The sequence below is a fragment of the Leucopleurus acutus genome, assembly GCF_964270905.1.
Source record: "Leucopleurus acutus genome assembly, chromosome: 18".
NCBI classification, from domain to species: Eukaryota; Metazoa; Chordata; class Mammalia; order Artiodactyla; family Delphinidae; genus Leucopleurus; species Leucopleurus acutus.
Window position 1 is genome coordinate 50844637 of NC_139160.1, and position 22053 is coordinate 50866689.

Below are 22053 nucleotides of genomic sequence, written 5' to 3' on the forward strand. Positions count from 1 at the left end.
TCCTCAAAATGAATCGAGTTTCCTCCTGGGATGAAATATCTTCCCCATACAATTTCTTAGACATAAGCAGCCTAAGAGAAGGTCTTCATGTGAAGAAAATTCTCCTTCCTTTATCCTTCATCATTTTTTGCCTCTTCTCTTATGTTTACACTCAAACAATTCCCAAAGTTGGGAGGTTATTTTTTAAAATTATACTTAGTTTATTGAAATAATAAAGAATACAAAGAATGACATTTGTCTTTTATAGAGAGAATTTTCTTTAAGGTACATCATGTTGAGTAAACAGAGATGTAAAAAAAATCACGAATCTATAAATATATATTGTTATGCTAGTTTGAATGCGAGTTAAATATAAAAGATACCAAGGTATATATTTCCTTTCTGACAGATATTCTATCTTACTTGGTGTATAGGAATTCTATTTTTACAGTAGGTAGGTATCATATAAAGTTTATTAGACTAGATCAGGAGTCAGAAACTTTTGCTTAAAGAGCTAGGTAGTAAATATTTCAGGTTTGGGGGACCAAAACAGTCTCTATTTTAACTAGTCAACTAGCAACCATTGATAATACATTGTAAAGGAATGGGCATGGCTGTGTTCCAATAAAACTTTACTTATATAACAAGACTACAGGCTGAATTTAGCCTGAGGACCATAGTTTGCTGACTCCTGGACTAAACAGTATTTCATGTGGGTGAGTGAAGAGGATCAACTCTGAAGGTACTTGGAACAGCTTCTGAAACAAAGCCTCCCTTGCATATCTTGTTTTATTCACTTTATGGTTGGACCAAAGATTTTATCATTCTTTTATCTGATTATTTAGTGCTAAATTGTCCTTAGATTTTGTTCACTAAATAAGAACATAACGCATTGCCACTGTCTGAGGGTCAGGTACTGAATCCAGAGACCATGTAATACTTCATGTTACAGATAAAAGAGTCAATGAAAGACAGCTATCCCTTGTCCCTCTTCCAAGATGACTTAGTTTGTAAAGTGAAGATGGCCTTAATGATATGACCTTTCCCATGCAGTGTGTGAGCCTCGTTTCAGTCCCCACCCTCTGCCATGTATTGCATTAGGTCATGTGTCCATCTCTTCTACTGGTAGTGAAATTTTTGAGTTCAGAGAATACTTATTAGCTGTATAATCTTGGACACATAGTTTAAACTCCTTTAAGCCTCAGCTTCTTTATCTGTAAAGTGGGGATTGTAAGAATTACCTTCTTCATGAATTACCAGAAAAATCATATGCTAGCAAGCTTATGAAGCACTTATTCCTCAAGTACTTATTAGATATTATCTATTGGTATTATTATTACTGTTACTGTTTTTCTTCATTGTTGGATCCTCATTGCACCACTCAATGCTTAGTTCAAAGAAGATACCAAAGAAATTATCTGTTAGGTTGGATTTTATGAAATTGTGACATTCAATAATTTTTGATCCACAAGAGGACAATTTCATATAGTTCAATATAATAGAATGCAATAATTTACATGGAAGGATTTGTACATGATAAAATTAGTTTATAGGTTAATCCTAAAGATTAGTTCAGGGATATAAGCCTTTCCAGTCTTTTTTCTTTTCAGGATGTATAACAAATTGTCCAATAATAAGGTATATCAAATTAGGCATCTTGTTCAGGCCTTCTGGTGTTAGAGTTGGTATGAAGGCCCAGTACGATAACAGAAATGTCTCTTTAGAGCTATTATTGCCTATTTGTTTAGAATAAAAGCAAGTTATATAATCTGAAGTCTTCCTTGTTCTGACTTAGCATTGCATGAAGCATGATTCTGAACTGATTAATATCTTGGAGTAGCCTGAATGTTACATATTAATATTATGTATATTACCTCCATACCTTAGAATCAGGAAATAGCCTCTTTTTTAAAAAATCCCAGGTTTTTATTTTGTTTTGTTTCGAGGGGAGGGAAGCAAGGAACACGTGCAAATGACCAACAGCTTAAATTTTTCTCTTGTTCATTACAATCTTCAAAAATATTCTTGGAAAACAAGGAGTTTATGAGCAATTTAAATTTGAGGTTGTCTTAAAAGAAATAAGAATAAAACTAAATTAAATTTTCATATATATGTAGTTGTATAAGAAATGAATTGATAGTAGCCACCTGCTTTTACAGAGGGCTAAAAGAAGAACTCAAGATGAAGTTTTGAATTAACAACAATCACTTGATTCAATATTAAGATTGAAAAAAATGTACAAATTGTAATTGATTTGACTTGATTTTACCCCCTTATTGAAATTTACAACATTTTTTAGGAACCAGGATCTGAACCATCTTATCAAAGTGACTCCCTCAGCAAAAAAAAGGTAAGCTTGTTAAGATTATTGAAGACTCGTGAGCAAGTCTTCAATTTATGCCCCAGAATAAGATTATTTGGCTAAGGACATTTGAAAGGGGACATGAAAAAAATGAGAACAAATTGATTTGTTGTGTGTAATAATGGTGGATAGATTTTTTCTTTTATTGTGTTGCTTCAATTTATTACATTATAATATTGTTCAAATTGTAATACTGAAGCAAATTCTGTTTAATGACTATTTGAGAAATTCACTGGACACAACAGTAGCGTAAGTAGGTTATTACTGCAAGTTTATAGTAAATAAACTATAAGTTCATAAAACTGAATAAACCAAAGAATATTGGCTTTCTTCTCTTTCACAAACCCAAGGATTAATAAAAATTAAATGACTCTTCAGAAAATTGGTTACATAACATTCTAATACTTGATTAGAATATTTCTACATGATTTTGATTATACTCCTGTCTTCTTGAAAAGTTAAGACCCATCATTCACTGGAGCAAAAGTTAAGAAAAACGTGACAGAGTAACTCCAAGCTACCTCTCAAGATTATTATGATGATAATGTTGGTGAAAAGCATTGTGCAGATGTAAGGAATTATTGTGAATAGAGAGAGGAAGGATGTTAGCGGAAGGGAGCATGTGGTTTGGGGTCCAGCTATGGTTTCAATCCTAGTTCACCCTCAGTCATTTCTTAGGTATCTGGCCCAAAGAGGGTCTTAATTTCTATGAAACTCAATTTATTTATAAAGAGAGAATGGTAATATTTAACTCAGTTGTTTTGAGGATTTAAAAAAGATAACTAATATAACTAATATATATAAAGTAGAAACTCGGTAAATTTATCACTTTTTGTCTAGGATCCCATGGAATGATTCACAAGCATCAGAAGAAACAATGCCAGCCATTGTTTCTGATTTCCAACTGAATTTGACCTTTTATTTTATTTTGTTTTAGCAGTGAACAAGATCTTGATGAACTTATTAACGTAAGCCCCAAAGCTGTCAAAAACACAGCCGGGTAAGAGAAGGATGTGATTTATTTACTTTGCTTTGTTTCTCCCTAACTAAGTACAAGTTGAATATAAATGACTTGTAATCATTCATTGGGAAACTGAACATAAATCTTGAAAAGCCATCACAATTTTTATATGTCCCTGAAAACTTAGATATCTATTTGCTAATAAAAAGAAAGGCAGCTCAAGTAAAGCAATTGAAGGGAGTGATTGGGGTAGAAACATAGCTAGTCTATGCCCTGTTCATGTTTTGTAGTATTGATGTTAATACCTTTGTCTCTGGATTTGGTTAAATTTATGAATGATAGTTAATTTTTTGAAAAGAGCTGGACACCTCATTAGTTGTAAGCAATACCATTCACCTCATTTTCAGAGGGTGTTTTCTAGTAGTCGGTGGAAATTTTATGAGGTTCATTATTTCTTAGATGGTTTGCTGCTCGCAGCAAAGTAATGGATCTAAAATTTGATAATTCTTTAGTATCTATAATGATGAAAATGAAATTCACTTTTTGTCTCTGGTTATATGAAGATTTTTATATCATTATACACTACTATTATATGTATGTACGTATATATTTATATATATATATTTAAGAATGTTTTTATGATTTCACTTTTTTGAGTTTAACTGGTATGTACAAAAATTGCAAAATTTTGGAGATGGAAGGAAGGAACCTCAGAAAACTCATAGCCCAGTTACTATGAACACTTGCAAACCACTGTTCCAGTCAAACCTATTCTCTTTACAGAAGAGGAAATTAAGACTCAGAAAGGTTAAGTGATGTGACCAGTGTCACAGAGAAAACTAGTGGAAGACGAATAGTAGTTCTGTGATCTGTTAGGCGGTGAATAATTACTGAGCACCTACTGGGTTTGAAGCCTACAGCTAGGTATCATTAGGTGCACATTAGGTATAATTATAGGCCGTGGATGCCAAAAAGAGAATTCAGTAGACATACTCAATCTTATTAATAGCAAGCAATTATCATAGTTTAAAGCTAATTATGTATTGGGGGCAAAGAGATGGGACTCCAAGACAATAATAGGTTGTCAATTTAATATATTACATTTTGGGACGCTTATGTACTGCTTGCTGAATATAGAATGTATTGTCAGTGAGTTGCATTTAAAAAGAAAAGGAGACATGAAATAGCTAATAAACACGACAGGCAGTAAAATTCACATTCATAGATTCCTAGGGGTAGAAGATGTTAGAGATGGGCAGAGGCTTAGAGATGAACAAATCCAATCTCCCAATTTTACAAATGAGAACACTGAAGTATTCGGGGCAAAAGTCTCATAATCTTCTGTGAGTTCTTCCAACTCCCAGCCCAACTCCTGGTCTTTAAATCACAGCATGGAGACTTTGATCTTAAAATAGGTGAAAGCTGATTCAGTACCTCAGGAAATAGTGGAAACTATAAAGCTAGGACTTTTGCTTCTGCCATGGGACAGCCTGGAGATGTTCTCTACTACTTTCATAGGGTCACTTGAAATATTACTTCACAGTCTTTGAAGTGACAATGGCACAAATTTGTGCCAATGACCGCAAAACACTTTACAACTTTTGAACTACGTGAAAATAATAATAGCTAAATATTTCAATGTATCCCTATACCCTTAAAGCAAAATAAATGAAAGCAGTAACTTGAGTAGGAAAAATGTTACATTTTTCCTGGATAAAATTTAGATATAAGATTCCTATGTTTGTAGGATCCAGGGTCTGATAAAAGCATCTGTAAGTTTTCAATTCATTAAGTTGCATGATGCTATCAGTCAAGGCAATTCAGGACTATTACTGAGATCCTTGCTTTACTGACACAAGGTGTCGTCTTTTTAAGAGAAGTGGTAAAACATAGCACGCGTTTATATATGTGTTTTCTAAGCTAGTGTTTCCCAAATTGTGGGTCACATCCCATTAAATGGTCTTGTAATTAATTTAGTGAGCGGCAGTCAGCATTTTTTCCCAGTTAGCTAGAGTGAAGTAGAGCAGAAAACATGAGAGTTCTTACGTACTGGGTGTTTTATTTTGTGAAATTTATGTTTTATTATGTGTGTGTGTCTGTCTGTCTGACTGAAAACAGAAAGTATTGGGCTGTGATGTAAATTGTATTTTTTAATGAGCTCTATGATGTAGTAGTTTGAATAGCACAGTTCTAAGATTTGGAATGAACCCAGTTTTCTGTACTGAGCAGAACAGTAAAAACGGGAGTTCTCATGTTTGTGTTTGCATTTTTCTATGCAGCTTACTCCTAATTATCCTGGTTGGTGAATATTATATGTAGTTACACTAAAATATTGTGATTGATTTTATGTATTAAAAGGTTGTGGCCTTTGACATAGTATTTCCTCTACAAAGTTTTATTTTTTGTACTTTTTTTTCTTTTAATGTATGAAATTATCCTCATTTTAAAGATCGTCTTTCAGGCACAATTTAACTTTATAACAGGTTTTTGTAATCAATTTATACAAGAAAATTTTATTTTGGATAGTTGTCATATGTTTATCATTTCTTTGATAGTGTTTGTAGATACCAGTTGATTATCTTTAATTGATGATATTACTATTGAAGATAATTCAAAACAGTAAACATTCATTTAGGGGCTTTCTGTCTACCGTGGAGATCTGAGAACAAGGATGAAGAGATCAAACTCAGTGAAGCCATGAGCTGGGAAGCAAATTCTATGGAAAGGCTTAGGGGTTGGGGAAGAAAATGCAGACCTTTTTCTCAGACTTTGATGACTAACCTCTAAGTGGCTCTCCTTCAGTTCCTAACCTTGCATCAGTCTTTTTGAAGAGTAAACCATACTTTATTTTTATATAAGGGAAAAGGACCTTTGGGGGGAAGAAGGTACAGGCAGGTAGCTGCCAAAATTTACTGAAAGCAGGTGTTATCAATCCCAAGATTTCTTGCTATTGTGGGCTCTTCTGTGAATAAATATTATAAAGCGGTTTAGAGGAACACGTTGAAAAATCACTACTTTCCAGCCCTTAGAAGCAAAGTATTATACAGAGGCAATGAGTGATAGCAAACCAGGTGGGAGGAAATACTGTTCTCCGACTGAGGAAAGAAACTGATAGGGTTTCAACTAGGAAGTGTACAGTTATCAGAGTATGTCCCTAATTTACCATGATTTCAGCTTTTTAAGTCATGGTAGAGGAAAGAAAAGTCACAATTTTGATGGATTACTGGAACTCTCTTTGCCAAGACTTATGTTAAGTATAATCCTAGTTTGGGAGTTTCTTATTTTTTAAAAAAATGGTATATTTAGCTGGTGAATATGATTTTTAAAATATCAAGGACCTTAGAATCAGTTTGTATCGTCATACTGTTAAAACATTCCAGAGTAAAAGTGGTCAATCATGAGATGTTTGCTGTGAACTCTGAGTTAGTGTGCCCTTGTAGATGGGCTCTGACAATAAGTGTGTGAAGTCAGAGTAATTCTTCTCCTGATCCAACATAATTAGTCCTCCCTGGATTGGTTTGAAAATTTATTTCAAGGGGGTTCTATGCCAAACCAATATGTCTTATACTAAATGATAAACTAGCTAATCCCTTCTTCCAATTCCAGCCACCTTAAACCTGTATTATCTCTAACACAAGCTGCTTTAATTTTTTTTCCCATTTGAAGAAATCAAGATCTTGATAAACTCATCAAAGTGAATCCTGAAACTCTCTCCAACAACCAAAGGTAATAGAACTGTATTAATTTTTGTGCTTTCGGTAGGAAGAATGTTTTGTTTTACAATTATTTCAAGCACATTTATAACCTTAATGATCTTACCAAAAGAATTTATTTATAATTAACCTGCTTGCTTTTTATTTTTCTTTTTAAAGAAACCGGGATCTCAATAACCTCATCAAAGTGAATCCTGAAGTAATCAGAAGCAATCAAAGGTAATCAAATAAAAACAGTCATTTCACATTCTCATGTCTGTTGCCCCTGAGTGGAGTAGATTTATTATATTGCTTTATAGACCTAGCACAAACAAAACAACCTATCACTAATTGGAGTTTATTTTTTTCTCTTTTGAACAGCCAAGCTTTGGACAGTCTTATTGAAGTGAAACCTTCACCTCTCAGAAATACTAAGCGGTAAATGACTTTGCCTAACTATCTTGACATGCATTTAAAAAAGAACCCAAGGTTCTAGGTTAGGAATTTCCTTTCTTGCTCGCTTTCTTGCTTTCTTTCTTCTCTTTTTCTAAAAGAAGGCTTTCGTTTTTCTTGAGTGTTCAAATGAGCACACATTTATAACCCATGTGTTTCCTGTCCGCCGAGAATATGCTACACTCTTCTGGAATCAATTGCACTCTTTTGGACTCAGTTTTGTACTTCTAATTTTCACGAAGCCAAGTTAGGGTTTGTTGCCTGTAGGAGATAGAGTATCAGGACTGATATGAAAAATGAGTGAAATTAAATAAGAGGAAAACATATTTTGGAGAAGCTGGACCAAATCGGTGGTTTACACAGATGCCTACAGAGCATTGGAACATTGGAAAGGATATTCAGTCTTCAAAATTACAGATCCACAGCTCATGTGGGCTCACAAAATATTCCAGCAGATTTTAACCTTGAACTTCCATTTTGAGTTTTGTAAATATCTTATAATTCACTATCTTTATGTCATATCTTTCACCAAAAGAGCTTATTGATAATGCACCAGAGTGCGTTGTATGAGAAGCCCAGATTGTTCTGCTGACCTGAAATTTTGCCATAATATATAGCTGGGAATTAAAGTCTCAAAATTCTGGGGTGAAGAAAGCAAATTAACATATGGAAAAGTGCTTTGAAGCCACAGGGAGAAAGAGGATAGTGTGACATGCTCATCGGCCTAAATCTTATGGCTTTTTGTTTTCTACATTAGTGGTTTTTTTTTTTTTTTTTTTTGGAGTATAATTGCTTTACAATGTTGTGTTAGTTTCTGCTGTACAATGAAGTGAGTCAGCTGTCTGTATACCTATATCCCTTCCCTCTTGGACCTCCCTCCCACCCCTCCCCCCCATCCCACCCATGTAGGTTGTCACAGAGAACCGAGCTGAGCTGCCTGTGCTTTATAGCATGCTCCCACTAGCTATCTGTTTTACACATGGGCGTGTATATATGTCAATCCTAGTGTTTTAATTTGCCTTTTCTGTTTGTGTGTTTTTATCACAAGGTGTTGGGGTGTCTGAGGTAGGAAGGTACCAAGGCAATTGAAGAGCAATTGCTAATTAGAGCAGTATTTATTGAACACCTCTGGTGTGCCTGGCAATTTATATACATTTAATCCTCACAACAACCAGCCCCATGAGAAATATATTCACGCATGCTATTCTATAGAAGAAGAAACTATAGCTCAAAGATATAAAATAAACTTCTCAAGAAAGAAAACACACCCTGGATCTAAACCCGAGTCCTTCTGATGTCACTACTGGAAGAACAAAAGATCGGGAGCAAAAAACCCTCAGATTTACCCCTTCTTTCTGTCCTTTATTCTCCTAACAGTCCCTTCCTTTCTAATTCCCCTCCCACCCCTGCAGTTAAAGGACTACAATTAGATACACTTTTTTTCTAGAAAATTATTGTGGAAATGACAGAGAAGAGAGGAAGATTTGTCTTATAGAGATTTTCTAATAACTGAAATAATAGCGGACTTTTGGTGCCGACCCTGCCACTGGTAAGCGTATGGAAATATCTTTGATAAGTAGAAGCATTTCTTCAGAGTGGTACTGGTAGGGGCAGATTTTTATTTTTATTAGTAACAGTTTTAGGAGGTTCCCAACCCATGTTGGAAGTGGTTAGGTTTAACAAGTACGTATGGAATAACTAACAGTGGCTACTGTAGCCAACTTCTCCCTTGGCGGCTGTTTCCATAAACTGTAGCGCCCTCTGTCTGTCTCTCTCTCTCTCCCCCACTCCTGTTCCCTCCTTCCTCCTCTCCCTCCTCCCTTTCCCCTTCTTCTGACTTTTGCCTCCTTCCCTTCCTCCTTCTGCAAATGCACTATGTTGACAGATAATGGTAACTTTCTCATAAGAGTTTTGCCTTTTGTTTATTAGAAGAGGCTAATTTCATAAAAAGTAATTTGTATTTCAGCAACTCCTAACAAAGTATCTATAAGAAGAGGACATTTTCCTTATACAGATAGGATTACTATAAAAAAGAAATTGAAAAATATTGACCATCATGTTGTTTTCAGATGGCAGCCTTTTCTAAGGATTTATTTTTAAACTTTTTATTGAGGTATAGTTGATGTATAATATGATATAAATTACAGGTATATGATATAGTGATTCACAATTTTAAAGGTTATACTCCACTTACAGTTATTACAAACTATTTGCCATATTCTCCATATCATAGAATATATCCTTGTAGCTTATTTTATACCTAATGGTTTGTACCTCTCAATTGCCTACCCCTATGTTGCCCCTCTCCCCCTTGCCTCTCCCCACTGGTAACAACTCGTTTGTTCTGTATATCAGATGGCAGCTTGATCCACAAATCTAACCTAAGTGATGCCTGACTATTCTTTAGTAGTTACACCAGATTTGATGATAATCAGCCAGGATGTTCAAGAATTACTGCAGAACAAACAGGAAAGGCTAAGCTGCCTATTTGAAAAAAGTGACTTCATTCAATATGTTCAGTCACCTGTATCTGCAATGTATTTATGTGGCCCACTTGATTTTAATGGGTAAAGAGAGGGGGCATTTTAACATGACTCCCAGTAGGAATAACAGCCACAAGGCACTTTTACATCCAATTCAATGTGACAGGAGCACTGATTATTTAATAGTATAACAGCAGTGAATCAGAGTTCCTTTTATGTGACTTTGCTGACATTTCCAGCAGCTGTATATTTAATTCACAGTTAGGGGTGGAATAAATTTCAGTCATGGATCAGAATGTAAGCAGGTGTCCCTGAGCTCTTTCTAGGAACACAACAACTTGAGCAAATGCAGATGTGTACAGAATTTTCATTTATTCAGGGAGAAACTGTGAGTTTTAGCAATGACAGTTTCACATTTTCATGAACCAACATTAAAGGGGGATATTCAATTATCGGTAGCCTATAAACTGCTGCTCCCACGTAAACATTGAAAAACATCTAGTGATACAGGTCTTTACAGTTAGAAAAGGCAACCTTCATCTAAAGCAGAAAAAATATTCTGAACTATTTGTAGTATTATACGGCCATCTTTATAAGGGCTTCCTATTTGCTAAGACATACCTTGTTAATATCCCAATAAGAAGTTTCCTTCCTATCTTCCTATTGAATATTTCTCATACTTCTGCTCAAGACAGAACGCTGGAGGTGGGAGGTAACCTTGACTCTTTCCATTGCTTCATTCCCCATAATCAGTAGGTCACTCTGGATGCTTCTCCTAGTTATCTCAGGAGCCGAGACATTTCATCATCTCAACTGCTACTATGGCCCAGCTTACTGTTAAGTCTCCTCACTGGTCCCTCTACTGTCTCTGGTACCTTCTGCCCTTCAATCTGTCTGCCATGCTGTAGAGTGATCTTCTTAAAACACAAATCTGATCCTGTCCTTCCTCTGATGAAATCCTCCAGTGGCTTCACATTGCCACTGGACAACAGTGTACCCCTTAACCTGGTTTCCAAAGCTCGCCATGATGTTGCCTCCACAGGCCTCCCCAGCCCCATTCCCTATGCTCCACCCACAAGCAAAGCCCACCCACACACCCCCTGACATGAGCACGCCTCGCTCCTCTGTCATCGCTGCTGCATGGATAACTGCTACTTATCCTTTAGGTGTCAGCTTAGGTGTCTTTTACTCAGGCTCTGGGAAGCCCAACCTTACCCATCACTTCTGCATCAGGTCATTCTGGATGTTCTCAAGCTCTCTGTTCTTCTGTCCTATGGTATTTGTCTCTTGGCATTATTATTTAATAATCTCTCATCCACTATTGGATTTTTTAAGGGCAAAGATTGGATCTGTCTTGCTCATGTCTTTATCTACAATTCATGGCACAATGCTTGGCACGTATTAGGTGCTTAATAAATATTCTCTGAGTTACAAGCTAAATTTCAAAACTAATCAAGATCTGTGATCATCCACCTAGACAAAGCCCATTGCCTTATAACTCTAACACTCTGAGCCCCATGAGTGAAACTAGACTGGAGGGATCTGATATCCTATGACTGGTCTCCTTGCTTAAGCCAAAAACTCTATTTTGAAACATAATCTCAATGAACCATGGTGAATTAGAGCCACTGAAATTCTTGGTCACATCTTATATTTAAAATACCTAAATTGATCATTTTCTCTATGGACCTGTTAATTTCTTTAATATAAAATCTTTAAGACTCCCTCATTGAACAAATTATGAAAATATGTAAAGCTGGGACCATTTTGCAAATTCAGTAGAGTTGAAGAATTATAGCAGTTATCTCACTGTATTCTACACTCCCTTCAGAGAGATAAATATTCCTTTGAACTAAAGCTTAAAGCCTTAGTTTTAGTTCTTGGCATAAAAGAAGTACCATAGTAAATTTTCTATATGGAGGTTTTTATTTTTGCAAATGTGTTTGATACTCTGCAAAAACGATGTAAGTGAGCTGGAGAGAGAGAAACATATTGCAGCATTTGATAAATACCTCCCACACCTTCATAAGAGAGGAAGAGCAGTTGGGAGTGAGCTGATAACTTTCTCTCATGTAGAGCATATCCTAGGAAAAGTTGTGTTATAAGAGACATAATAAGCCTTGGTCCCCAGAATCTCTATTTTTTTCTTTAATCTGCTCTGCAAGGGAGTATTATATTCCTTAATGGGGCAGTAGAAAATAATTTACATGATTATAACATAGATAAATGCTCATATTCAAAATGTATGCTATGACTCTACATAACAGATAACTCATATCTTCTCCCAAACATTGTGTAGTCTATGTAAAGAAAAGCATTTTCAGTTGCTATGGTTAACAAAATTTCTTTTTAGCATTTCTCTCTGTATCCACAGAGAACTGGTGGTTTTTCTTGAAGTTAATTCCAACTGCTCATAAAATCACAAAATTATAAGGTCTTCCACTGAACTGCCACAGAAAAGGTTTGGAATCAAGCCTTTGTTTGACCCTGCAGCGTTTGGCTGGGCTTCTATAAAAATCTATTTTTCACACTTTGACTCACAGCTCTTCATCTTCTACCACAGTATAAAAGACACGATAAGATAGATGTCATCTTAATTAAAGAATAAAAATTTATTTTTACATTCTTCAACTTGGGAAGTTTATGGGCAATCTGAACTTCTTTTATTGGATCTCCAAATCTAGCTGATGACATCAATCAGGGTGAACAACCAGAGTAAATCCACATTTTGTACTTTTCATGATCTGGAACTTTTAATTTTGCTTTAAATATTAGTATAAAATATTCAGAATAAAATCTTATAATCCATTCTACCAAACTTGATGTGTGGCACTGTTTAATAAAAACAGCAAAAATTCTATGAACCCCCTAATAACATGGTTTACTCAATGATTCACAATTATATCCCTTTGGGAATGTGCTTCTTTGAAGACAAGCATACGTTCCAATTTTGAGTTATCTACCTACAGTGGTTGGATTTGCAGGATTCTGGTTTCTCCTCCCTGCTTAGATCTAAATCCATTTCTGCTCTCCCTCACAATAGCTAGGGTCCAAAAGACTTGGGTACTGGGCGTGAGGAGGTGGGGTGGTATAGGCAGATCAAAGATGCAGTATCTGCAGCAGCCAGGAGTGGAAAGTGTCAGAGCAGGTGAGGGCATCCAGCATCAGGCTGAGAAACTAAACATAACCATGTCATGAGGGCAGAAGCAAATGTGTATTTGGTTGCTAGGGCTGCCATAACAAGAACCACAGCCTGGGTGGCTTAAAAGAGAAATTAATTTTCTCACCGTCTGGAAGCTAGAAATCCAAGATCAGTATGTCAGTAGAGTTGGCTCCTTCTGAAGGTCCAGAGGGAAGGATCTATTCCAGGCCTCTCTCCTTGGCTGGTAGAGGGCTGTCTTTACCCTCTGTCTTCACATTGTTATCCATCTGTGTGTGTATCTGAGCCTAAATTTCCTCTTCTTATAAAGCTACCAATCATATTGGATTAGGGCTCACCCTAATGACTTCATTTGAACTCGATTTTTTCTGGCGTTAGGACTTCAACATAGAAATTTGGTGGGAGGGCAAAATTCAACCCCTAAGGAAATGTCCCAAAATAAGGAAACAAAGCCCTGGTTGGGAGCTGTGTGAAAAAAAGGAAAGAAATATGTGCAATTCAGGGGTGAAATAAGGCAGGTTCTAGGTGATTGACGCAAGTGGAGGTGAAATGTCCATCACCGTCTCTTCTGAACTTTTTCTAAGAGGTTATTGTGCACACTCTGTACCTAGATGTGGCCGAAGCTGACTGCCGTAAAGGTTCAGGGTCTAATATCTTTCCCTTGGGGTCCCTTTCAGGTCTTTTCCCAGATCTGGGTAAGGTAGCATAGATTTCTACCAGAGAAGGGGAAAAAAGAGAATTTAAATTAATTTAATGCCACAAGTATTTTCGGAGCAGCTACTGTGTGCAAGGCCATGTTAGGCATGGTAGTGTGATTTTACTCTCAAGTCATAATGAAAAGCACCAGCTTCCTTAAAAAATGTCACTCAGTTCATCCAAGGTTAGCTTTGGAGGGAGAATCACTTCCTGGGACAGAATTCTAATTCCCCAAAATTCACATTTCCTGGTGATCTCTCACTGTTTGCCATTGCCAACCGTCCCTGTTTGGCATTCCTGGGAAACTGGATTATGGAATATCATGATAATCCACTTAACATTTATTCCATTATCCCCAAGTATTTGGTAAAGTACTATTGTATTTTAAAATGTTAAGGGGAGGATCATTTAATGCTCAGGCTATTAAGATAGTATGGTAACCCCTGAGGTCAAGAAGGTGACTCTAGTAATAGGGAAGGACCATCACGGGTTAGGTGAACGCAAAGCCTGCTGTCTCTGTTTCTAGATTTGAAAGATGCGATCTGGGAGGTCTCCTCACACAGTTCTAGTAGTTCTGTTGAAGAAGTCAGTTTTGAATTTTACATCATTCAGACTGCAGAATCAAATGATTTTGATACTTCTGAGCTACTTCTGAAATCCTGTACTTTTTACATATATTAATGGGCATATTTTCTACTATAACTCACATTAAAAAATAATTTAACTAATTTCTACATTTTAAAAGATGTGCAGCTAGTATTTTATTTTATTTTGTTTTGTTTTTAATAGATCTTTATTGGAGTACAGCTGCTTCACAATACTGTGTTAGTTTCTGTTGCACAACAAAGCGAATCAACCATATGCATACACATGTCCCCATATCCCCTTCCTCTTGAGCCTCCCTCCCATATTCCCTATCCCACCCCTCTAGGTGGTCACAAAGCACCGAGCTGATCTCTCTGTGCTATGCTGCTGCTTCCCACCAGCCAACTATTTTACATTCAGTAGTATATATATGTTGATGTTACTCTCACTTTGCCCCAGCTTCACCCTCCCACCCCATGTCCTCAAGTCCATTCTCTATGTCTACCTCTTTATTCCTGCCCTGCAACTAGGTTCATCGATACCAATTTTTTTTTTTTTTAGATTCCATATATATGTGTTAGCATACAGTATTTGTTTTTCTCTTTCTGACTTACTTCACTCTGTATGACAGACTCTAGGTCCACCCACCTCACTACAAATAACTCAATTTCGTTTCTTTTTATGGCTGAGTAATATTCCAATGTATATATGAGCCACATCTTCTTTACCCGTTCATCTGTCAATGGACACTTAGGTTGCTTCCATGTCTTGGCTATTGAAAATAGTGCTGCAATGAATACTGTGGTACATGACTCTTTTTGAATTATGGTTTTCTCAAGGTATATGCCTAGTAGTGGGATTGCTGGGTCATATGGTAGTTCTATTTTTAGTTTTTTAAGGAACCTCCATACTGTTTTCCATAGTGGTTGTATCAATTTACATTCCCACCAACAGTGCAGAGGAGTTGCCTTTTCTCCACACCCTCTCCAGCATTTACTGTTTCTAGATTTTTTGATAATGGCCATTCTGACAGGTAGAGGTGATACCTCATTGTACTTTTGATTTGCATTTCTCTAATAATTAGTGATGGTGAGCAGCTTTTCATATGCCTCTTGGCCATTTGTATGTCTTCCTGGTGAAATGTCTATTTAGGTCTTCTGCCCATTTTTTAATTGGATTGTTTGGGTTTTTGATAATGAGCTCCATGAGCTGTTTGTATATTTTAGAGACTAATCCTTTGTCTGTTGTTTCATTTGCTCATATTTTCTCCCATTCTGTGGGTTGTATTTTTGTCTTGTTTATGGTTTCCTTTGCTGTGCAAAAGCTTTTAAGTTTAATTAAGTCCCATTTGTTTATTTTTATTTCCATTACTCTAGGAGGTGGGTCAAAAAAGATCTTGCTGTGGTTTATGTCAAAGGGTGTTTTTCCTATGTTTTCCTCTAAGATTTTTATAGTGTCTGGTCTTACATTTACGTCTTTAATCCATTTGGAGTTTATTTTTGTATATGGTGTTAGGTAGTGTTCTAATTTCATTCTTTTACATGTAACTGTCCTGTTTTCCCAACACCACTATTGAAGATGCTGTCTTTTCTCCATCATATATTCATGCCTCCTTTGTCATAAAGTAGGTGACCATATGTGTGTGGGTTTATCTCTGGGCTTTCTATCCTGTTCCATTGATCTATATTTCTGTTTTTGTGCCAGTACCATATTGTCTTGATTACTGTAGGTTTGTGGTATAGTTTGAAGTCGGGGACCCTGATTCCTCCAACTCTGCTTTTCTTTCTCAAGATTACTTTGGCTATTCAGGGTCTTTTGTGTTTCCATACAAATTGTGAAATTTTTTGTTCTAGTTCTGTGAAGAATGCTATTGGTCATTTCATAGGGATTGCATTGAATCTGTAGATTGCTTTGGGTAGTATAGTCATTTTCTCATTGTTGATTCTTCCAATCTAAGAACATGGTATATCTCTCCATCTGTTTGTATCATCTTTAATTTCTTTCATCAGTGTCTTATAGTTTTCTGCATACAGGTCTTTTGTCTCCTTAGGCAGGTTTATTCCTAGGTATTTTATTCTTTTTCTTGCACTGGTAAATGGGAGTGTTTCCTTAAATTCTCTTTCTGATTTTTCATTGTTGGTGTATAGGAATGCCTGAAATGTCTGTGCATCAATTTTGTATCCTGCAACCTTACCGAATTCATTGATTAGTTCTAGTAGTTTTTCGGTGGCATCTTTAGGATTTTCTACGTATGGTATCATACCATCAACAAACAGTGACAATTTTACTTCTTCGTTTCCAATTTGTATTCCTTTTATTTCTTTTTCCTCTCTGATTGCTCTGTCTAGGACTTCCAAAACTATGTTGAGTAAAAGTGGCGAGAATGGACATCCTTGTCTTGTTCCTGATCTTATGGAAATGCTTTCAGTTTTTCACCATTGAGTATGATGCTTGCTGTGGCTTTGTCATATACGGCCTTTATTATGTTTAGGTAAGTTCCCTCTATACCCATTTTCTGGAGAGCTTTTATCATAAATCGGTGTTGAATTTCGTCAAAAGCTTTTTCTGCATCTATTGAGATGATCATTTGGTTTTTATTCCTTAATTTGTAAATGTGGTGTATCACATTGACTGATTTGCGTATACTGAAGAATCCTTGCATCCCTGGGATAAATCCCACTTGATCATGGTGTATGATCCTTTTAATGTGCTATTCGATTCTGTTTGCTAGTATTTTGTTCAGGATTTTTGCATCTATGTTCATCAGTGATATTGGTGTATAATTTTCCTTTTTTGTGATATCTTTTTCTGGTTTTGGTATCAGGGTGATTGTGGCTTTGTAGAATGAATTTGGGAGTGTTTCTCCCTCTGCAATTTTTTGGTAGAGTTTGAGAAGGATGGGTGTTAGCTCTTCTCTAAATGTTTGATAGAATTCACCTGTGAAGCCATCTGGTCCTGAACTTTTGTTTGTTGTAAGATTTTTAATTATGGTTTCAATTTCATTACTTGTGATAGGTCTGTTTATATTTTCTAATTCTTCCTGGTTCAGTCTTGGAAAATTGTACCTTTCCAAGAATTTGTCCATTTCTTCCAGGTTGTCCATTTTATCGGCATATAGTTGTTTGTAGTAATCTCTCATGATCCTTTGTATTTCTGCAGTGTCAGTTGATACTTCTATTTCATTTCTAATTCTGTTGATCTGAGTCTTCTCCCTTTTTTTCTTGTTGAGTCTGGCTAAGGGTTTATCAATTTTGTTTATCTTCTCAAAGAACCAGCTTTTAGTTTTATTGATCTTTGCTATTGTTTTCTTCATTTCTAGTTCATTTATTTCTGCTCTGATCTTTATGATTTCTTTCCTTGTACTGACTTTGGGTTTTCTTTGTTCTTCTTTCTCTTTTAAGTGTAGGCTTATATTGTTTATGGGATTTTTCTTGTTTCTTGAGGTGAGATTGTATTGTTATAAACTTCCCTCTTAGAACTGCTTTTGCTGTGTCCCATAGGTTTTGGGTCATTGTGTTTTCATTGTCATTTGTTTCTATGTATTATTTTGTTTCTTCTTTGATTTCTTCAGTGATCTCTTGATTATTTAGTAACGCACTGTTTAGCCTCCATGTATTTGTGTTATTTACAGTTTTTTTCCTGTAATTGATTTCCAGTCTCAAAGCATTGTGGTCAGAAAAGATGCTTGATATGATTTCAGTTTTCTTAAGTTTTCTAAGGCTTGATTTGTGACCCAAGATGTGATCTATCCTGGAGAATGTTCCATCAGCAACTGAGAGAAAGTGTAATCTGCCACTTTTGGGTGGAATGTTCTATAAATATCAATTAGGTCTATCTGGTCTATTGTCTCATTTAAAGCTTGTGTTTCCTTATTTATTTTCTGTTTGGATGATCTGTCCATTGGCGTAAGTGGAGTGTTAAAGTCCCCTACTATTATTGTGTTACTGTTGATTCCTCCTTTCATGGTTGTTAGAATTTGCCTTATGTATTGAGGTGCTCCTATTTTGTGTTCATAAACATTTATAATTGTTATATCTTCTTCTTGGATTGATCCTTTGATCATTATGTAGTGTCCCTCCTTATCTCTTGTAACAGCCTTTATCTTAGTCTATTTTATCTGATACGAGTATTGCTACTCCAGTTTTCTTTTGATTTCCATTTGCATGGAATATCTTTTTCCATCCCCTCACTTTCAGTCTGTATGTGTCCCTAGGTCTGAAGTGGGTCTATTATAGACAGCATATATATGGGTCTTGTTTTTGTATCCATTCAGCCAGTCTCTCTCCTTTGGTTGGGGCATTTAATCCATTTACTTTCAAGGTTATTATCAATATGTATGTTCCTATTACCATTTTCTTAATTGTTTTGAGTTTGTTTTTGTGGGTCTTTTTCTTCTGCTGTGTTTCCCACCTAGAGAAGTTCCTTTAGCATTTGTTGTAAAGCTTGTCTGGTGGTGCTGAATTCTCTTAGCCTTTGCTTGTCTGAAAAGCTTTTGATTTCTCCATCGAATCTGAATGTGATCCTTGCTGGGTAGAGTAATCTTGGTTGTAGGTTTTGCTCTTTCATCACTTTAAGTATATCCTGCCACTCCCTTCTGGCCTGCAGAGTTTCTGCTGAAAAATCAGCTAATAACTTTATGGGGATTCCTTTGTATGTTATTTGTTGCTTTTCCCTTGCTGCTTTTAATATTTTTCTTTGAATTTAATTTTTGTTAGTTTGATTAATATGTGTCTTGGTGTGTTTTTCCTAGGGTTTATCCTGTCTGGGACTCTCTGTGCTTCCTGACTTGGGTGACTATTTCCTTTCCCATGTTAGGGAAGTTTTCAACTCTAATCTCTTCAAATATTTTCTCAGACCCTTTCTTTTTCTCTTCTTCTTCTGGGACCCCTATAATTTGAATGTTGGTGCATTTAGTGTTGTCCCAGAGGTCTCTGAGATTGTCTTCAATTCTTTTCATTCTTTTTTCTGTATTCTGCTCCTCAGCAGTTATTTCCACCATTTTGTCTTCCAGCTCACTTATTCATTCTTCTGCCTCAGTTATTCTGTTATTGATTCCTTCTAGTGTATTTTTCATTGCAGTTATTGTGTTGTTCATCTGTTTGTTTGTTCTTTAGTTCTCTAGGTCTTTGTTAAACATTTCTCATATTTTCTCAATCCATGCCTCCATTCTATTTCTGAGATTCTGGATCATCTTTAATATCATTACTCTGAATTCTTTTTCAGGTAGATTGCCTATTTCCTCTTCATTTATTTGGTCTTGTGGGTTTATACCTTTTTCTTTCATCTGTGGCATATTTTTTTACCGTCTCTTTTTTCTTTTTTTTTTTTTTTGAGTAGGATTGTGTTCCTATCTTACTGGTTGTTTAGCCTGAGGCTTCCAACACTGGAGTTTGTAGGCTATTGGCTAGAGCTGGGTCTTGGTGCTGAGATGCGGAACTCCGTGAGACCTCACTCCAGTGAATATTCCCTGGGGTCTTTCTCTGTTAGTCCAGTGGTTTGGACTCAGAGCTCCCACTGCAGGAGCTTTGGCCCCGGGCTTGTGAACCAAGATCCCACAAGCCACCCGGGGCAGCAAAAAATAAAGAAAAAAACAGAGTAAAAAATAACATTAGACTAGGAAACTAACAGATATGTTAGGAGAATATAAAATAAAAAGATAGTTGAATCAGCAACCAGAAGGTACATCAGTACCACAATAGTAAAAAAGAGGAGGAGGGAAAAGAAAAAAAAAAAAAAGGCCTTGGCTATGGAGGGCAGGGCCTAAGCAAGGGCAAGGTTTGGATGGTGGGCAGGGCCAATGCTCAGGACCCACAGGGCTGGAAAAGGCCCTGGGGGCTGTGGTGGGTGAGGCTTAGGCTCAAGGAACCGAAGGGGCCCAGGCGTGCCCCCCACCCCTGGTCTCAGATGGCAGGGGGCCTCACCTGGGAGCCCAGCAGACTTCCTGGGCTTGAGTAGGAGGGGCAAATGCCCTCCTCTCCTCTCCTCCTCCTCCAGCCTCGGAGGACCCCTCCCTCCTGCCTCTCTTGATCTCCCCAGCCTCCGTCCTATGCCCCCAAAGACCCACGCAGCCTGGAGGGGGCTTTGGAGGGCAGGGGAATGGCCTAGGAGCTCAGCAGCCTCCCCAGGACTGAGTGGGTGTGGCAATGAACCTCCACTCCTCTCCTGCTACTCCTGGAGGGCCCCTCCTGCCGGCCTCCTGATCTCCCAGGCCCACAGCTAGTATTTTAAATGTGAGGTTTAAGTGTAGCTATGGAATGCTGCTTAATTAGCATATTTACAACTTATTGATGGCTTGGATGTTATATAAAAGGAGTATTAAATCTCATCCCACATAAATATGAGGACTTTTATGTTATTATTCATCCTTATCAATATTAATTTTGTGAGTCAGAGTCCCTACACTGATTCTGTGTAAAAGAACCTTACTTGAAATCTGCTATTCAGGACTGGAAAAGGGAGATTTATGAAAACAGGAGTTAACTCTAAAGATGTGGAAGTTAGGGCAGAAATAAAAATGAAAATATAGTCCCTCAGAATTCTGGAATCCATAGTGCCTAGTGCTGTGTCACTACACTTCTGTTAATTATCACTTATTTATTCTTACTCAGTTCAGTCACAACTGTAGTCATTGTGCCTATAAATTTTATTTACATTAACTCATTTATTCTCACTGCAACCTTATGAAATTAGATATTATTATCCTAGTTTACAAAAGGAAGCTTAGAAAGGTTGACTAACTTGCCCAAGAAAGTAGGAGAAGAAATGGCCTTGCTCTGACTTCTAAGCCATCCTGCTAACCAATAGCATTGGTGACAAGGCTTTTCCAAAGTCATGGAAAAAAATTAAGAACTACCAGCGTAATAGCAAATATATAAATAATTAATATATATATATAACATACCAGAGAACATTGTATCTCATGAAGGTGTGTCAAATCATTATTGTAGCCCATGATTTAAGAATGTAATTGTCCCATTTATCCTCCACATTATGAATTGTTTATTCAAATTTGGGGTTGACTTCTCATATTTCTGTCATGCAAAAAGCTGGAATGAAGGCTCTAATTAAATATTTAAGAGTTGATTTCAGATGGGCAGGTGGCTCAGCCTCAAGCTTTGACTCTTTTACAAATTAGTCAATTGACCTTGGAAAATTCACTTAGCCATTCTGAGCCCCATATGCTGTCCTGCAAGATTTTGTGAGATCTGAATGAGATAACCCACGTGGAAATACACAAGTTAGTACTTTGTGATGCAAAGTAAGTATTCATTCAAAGTTAGCCGAATGTGAATATCAATCAGTTGTTTCTTTTCAGACCAGATTTCTCAAACCTTCCAAAAAATTAGTTCTTTATTTCTCTCTCATAACGTAATCCATGCTCATACTTGAGTTGCATAGGACAAATGGTTCGATGTCAGATTTTCAATGTCCATATTCTTAAAGACCACAAATGACTATGTTTAAATTTTTGTACTGAGCTAAAAATTTTTGATTCTAATGTTTATTTCCTAAAATTGTATGTAATTACATCATATATATATATATATATATATATATATATATATATATATATATATAATATTTTTTTTCCTATAGAGACCAGGACCTAGAAAATTTAATTGAAGTAAATTCCAGTATGTCTAAGAGTAAAAATGAAAGGTAAGTCTTATTATAATTTACAT

The 22053-nt window shown here is 36.4% G+C and overlaps 1 protein-coding gene across 1 annotated transcript in view; it reads left to right on the forward strand.

Moving 5' to 3' along the window:
- Nucleotides 1-22053, forward strand: part of LOC309974606 (uncharacterized protein) — a gene marked incomplete at its 5' end in the record, with an annotated part of 128911 nt that overhangs the window by 89084 nt on the left and 17774 nt on the right. The window contains 6 exons of the mRNA XM_082859266.1: nt 2279-2329; nt 3279-3341; nt 6969-7028; nt 7175-7234; nt 7376-7432; nt 21968-22030. Of these exons, the coding sequence (XP_082715392.1) occupies nt 2279-2329; nt 3279-3341; nt 6969-7028; nt 7175-7234; nt 7376-7432; nt 21968-22030 (354 nt within the window). The remainder of the gene's footprint in view (nt 1-2278; nt 2330-3278; nt 3342-6968; nt 7029-7174; nt 7235-7375; nt 7433-21967; nt 22031-22053) is intronic.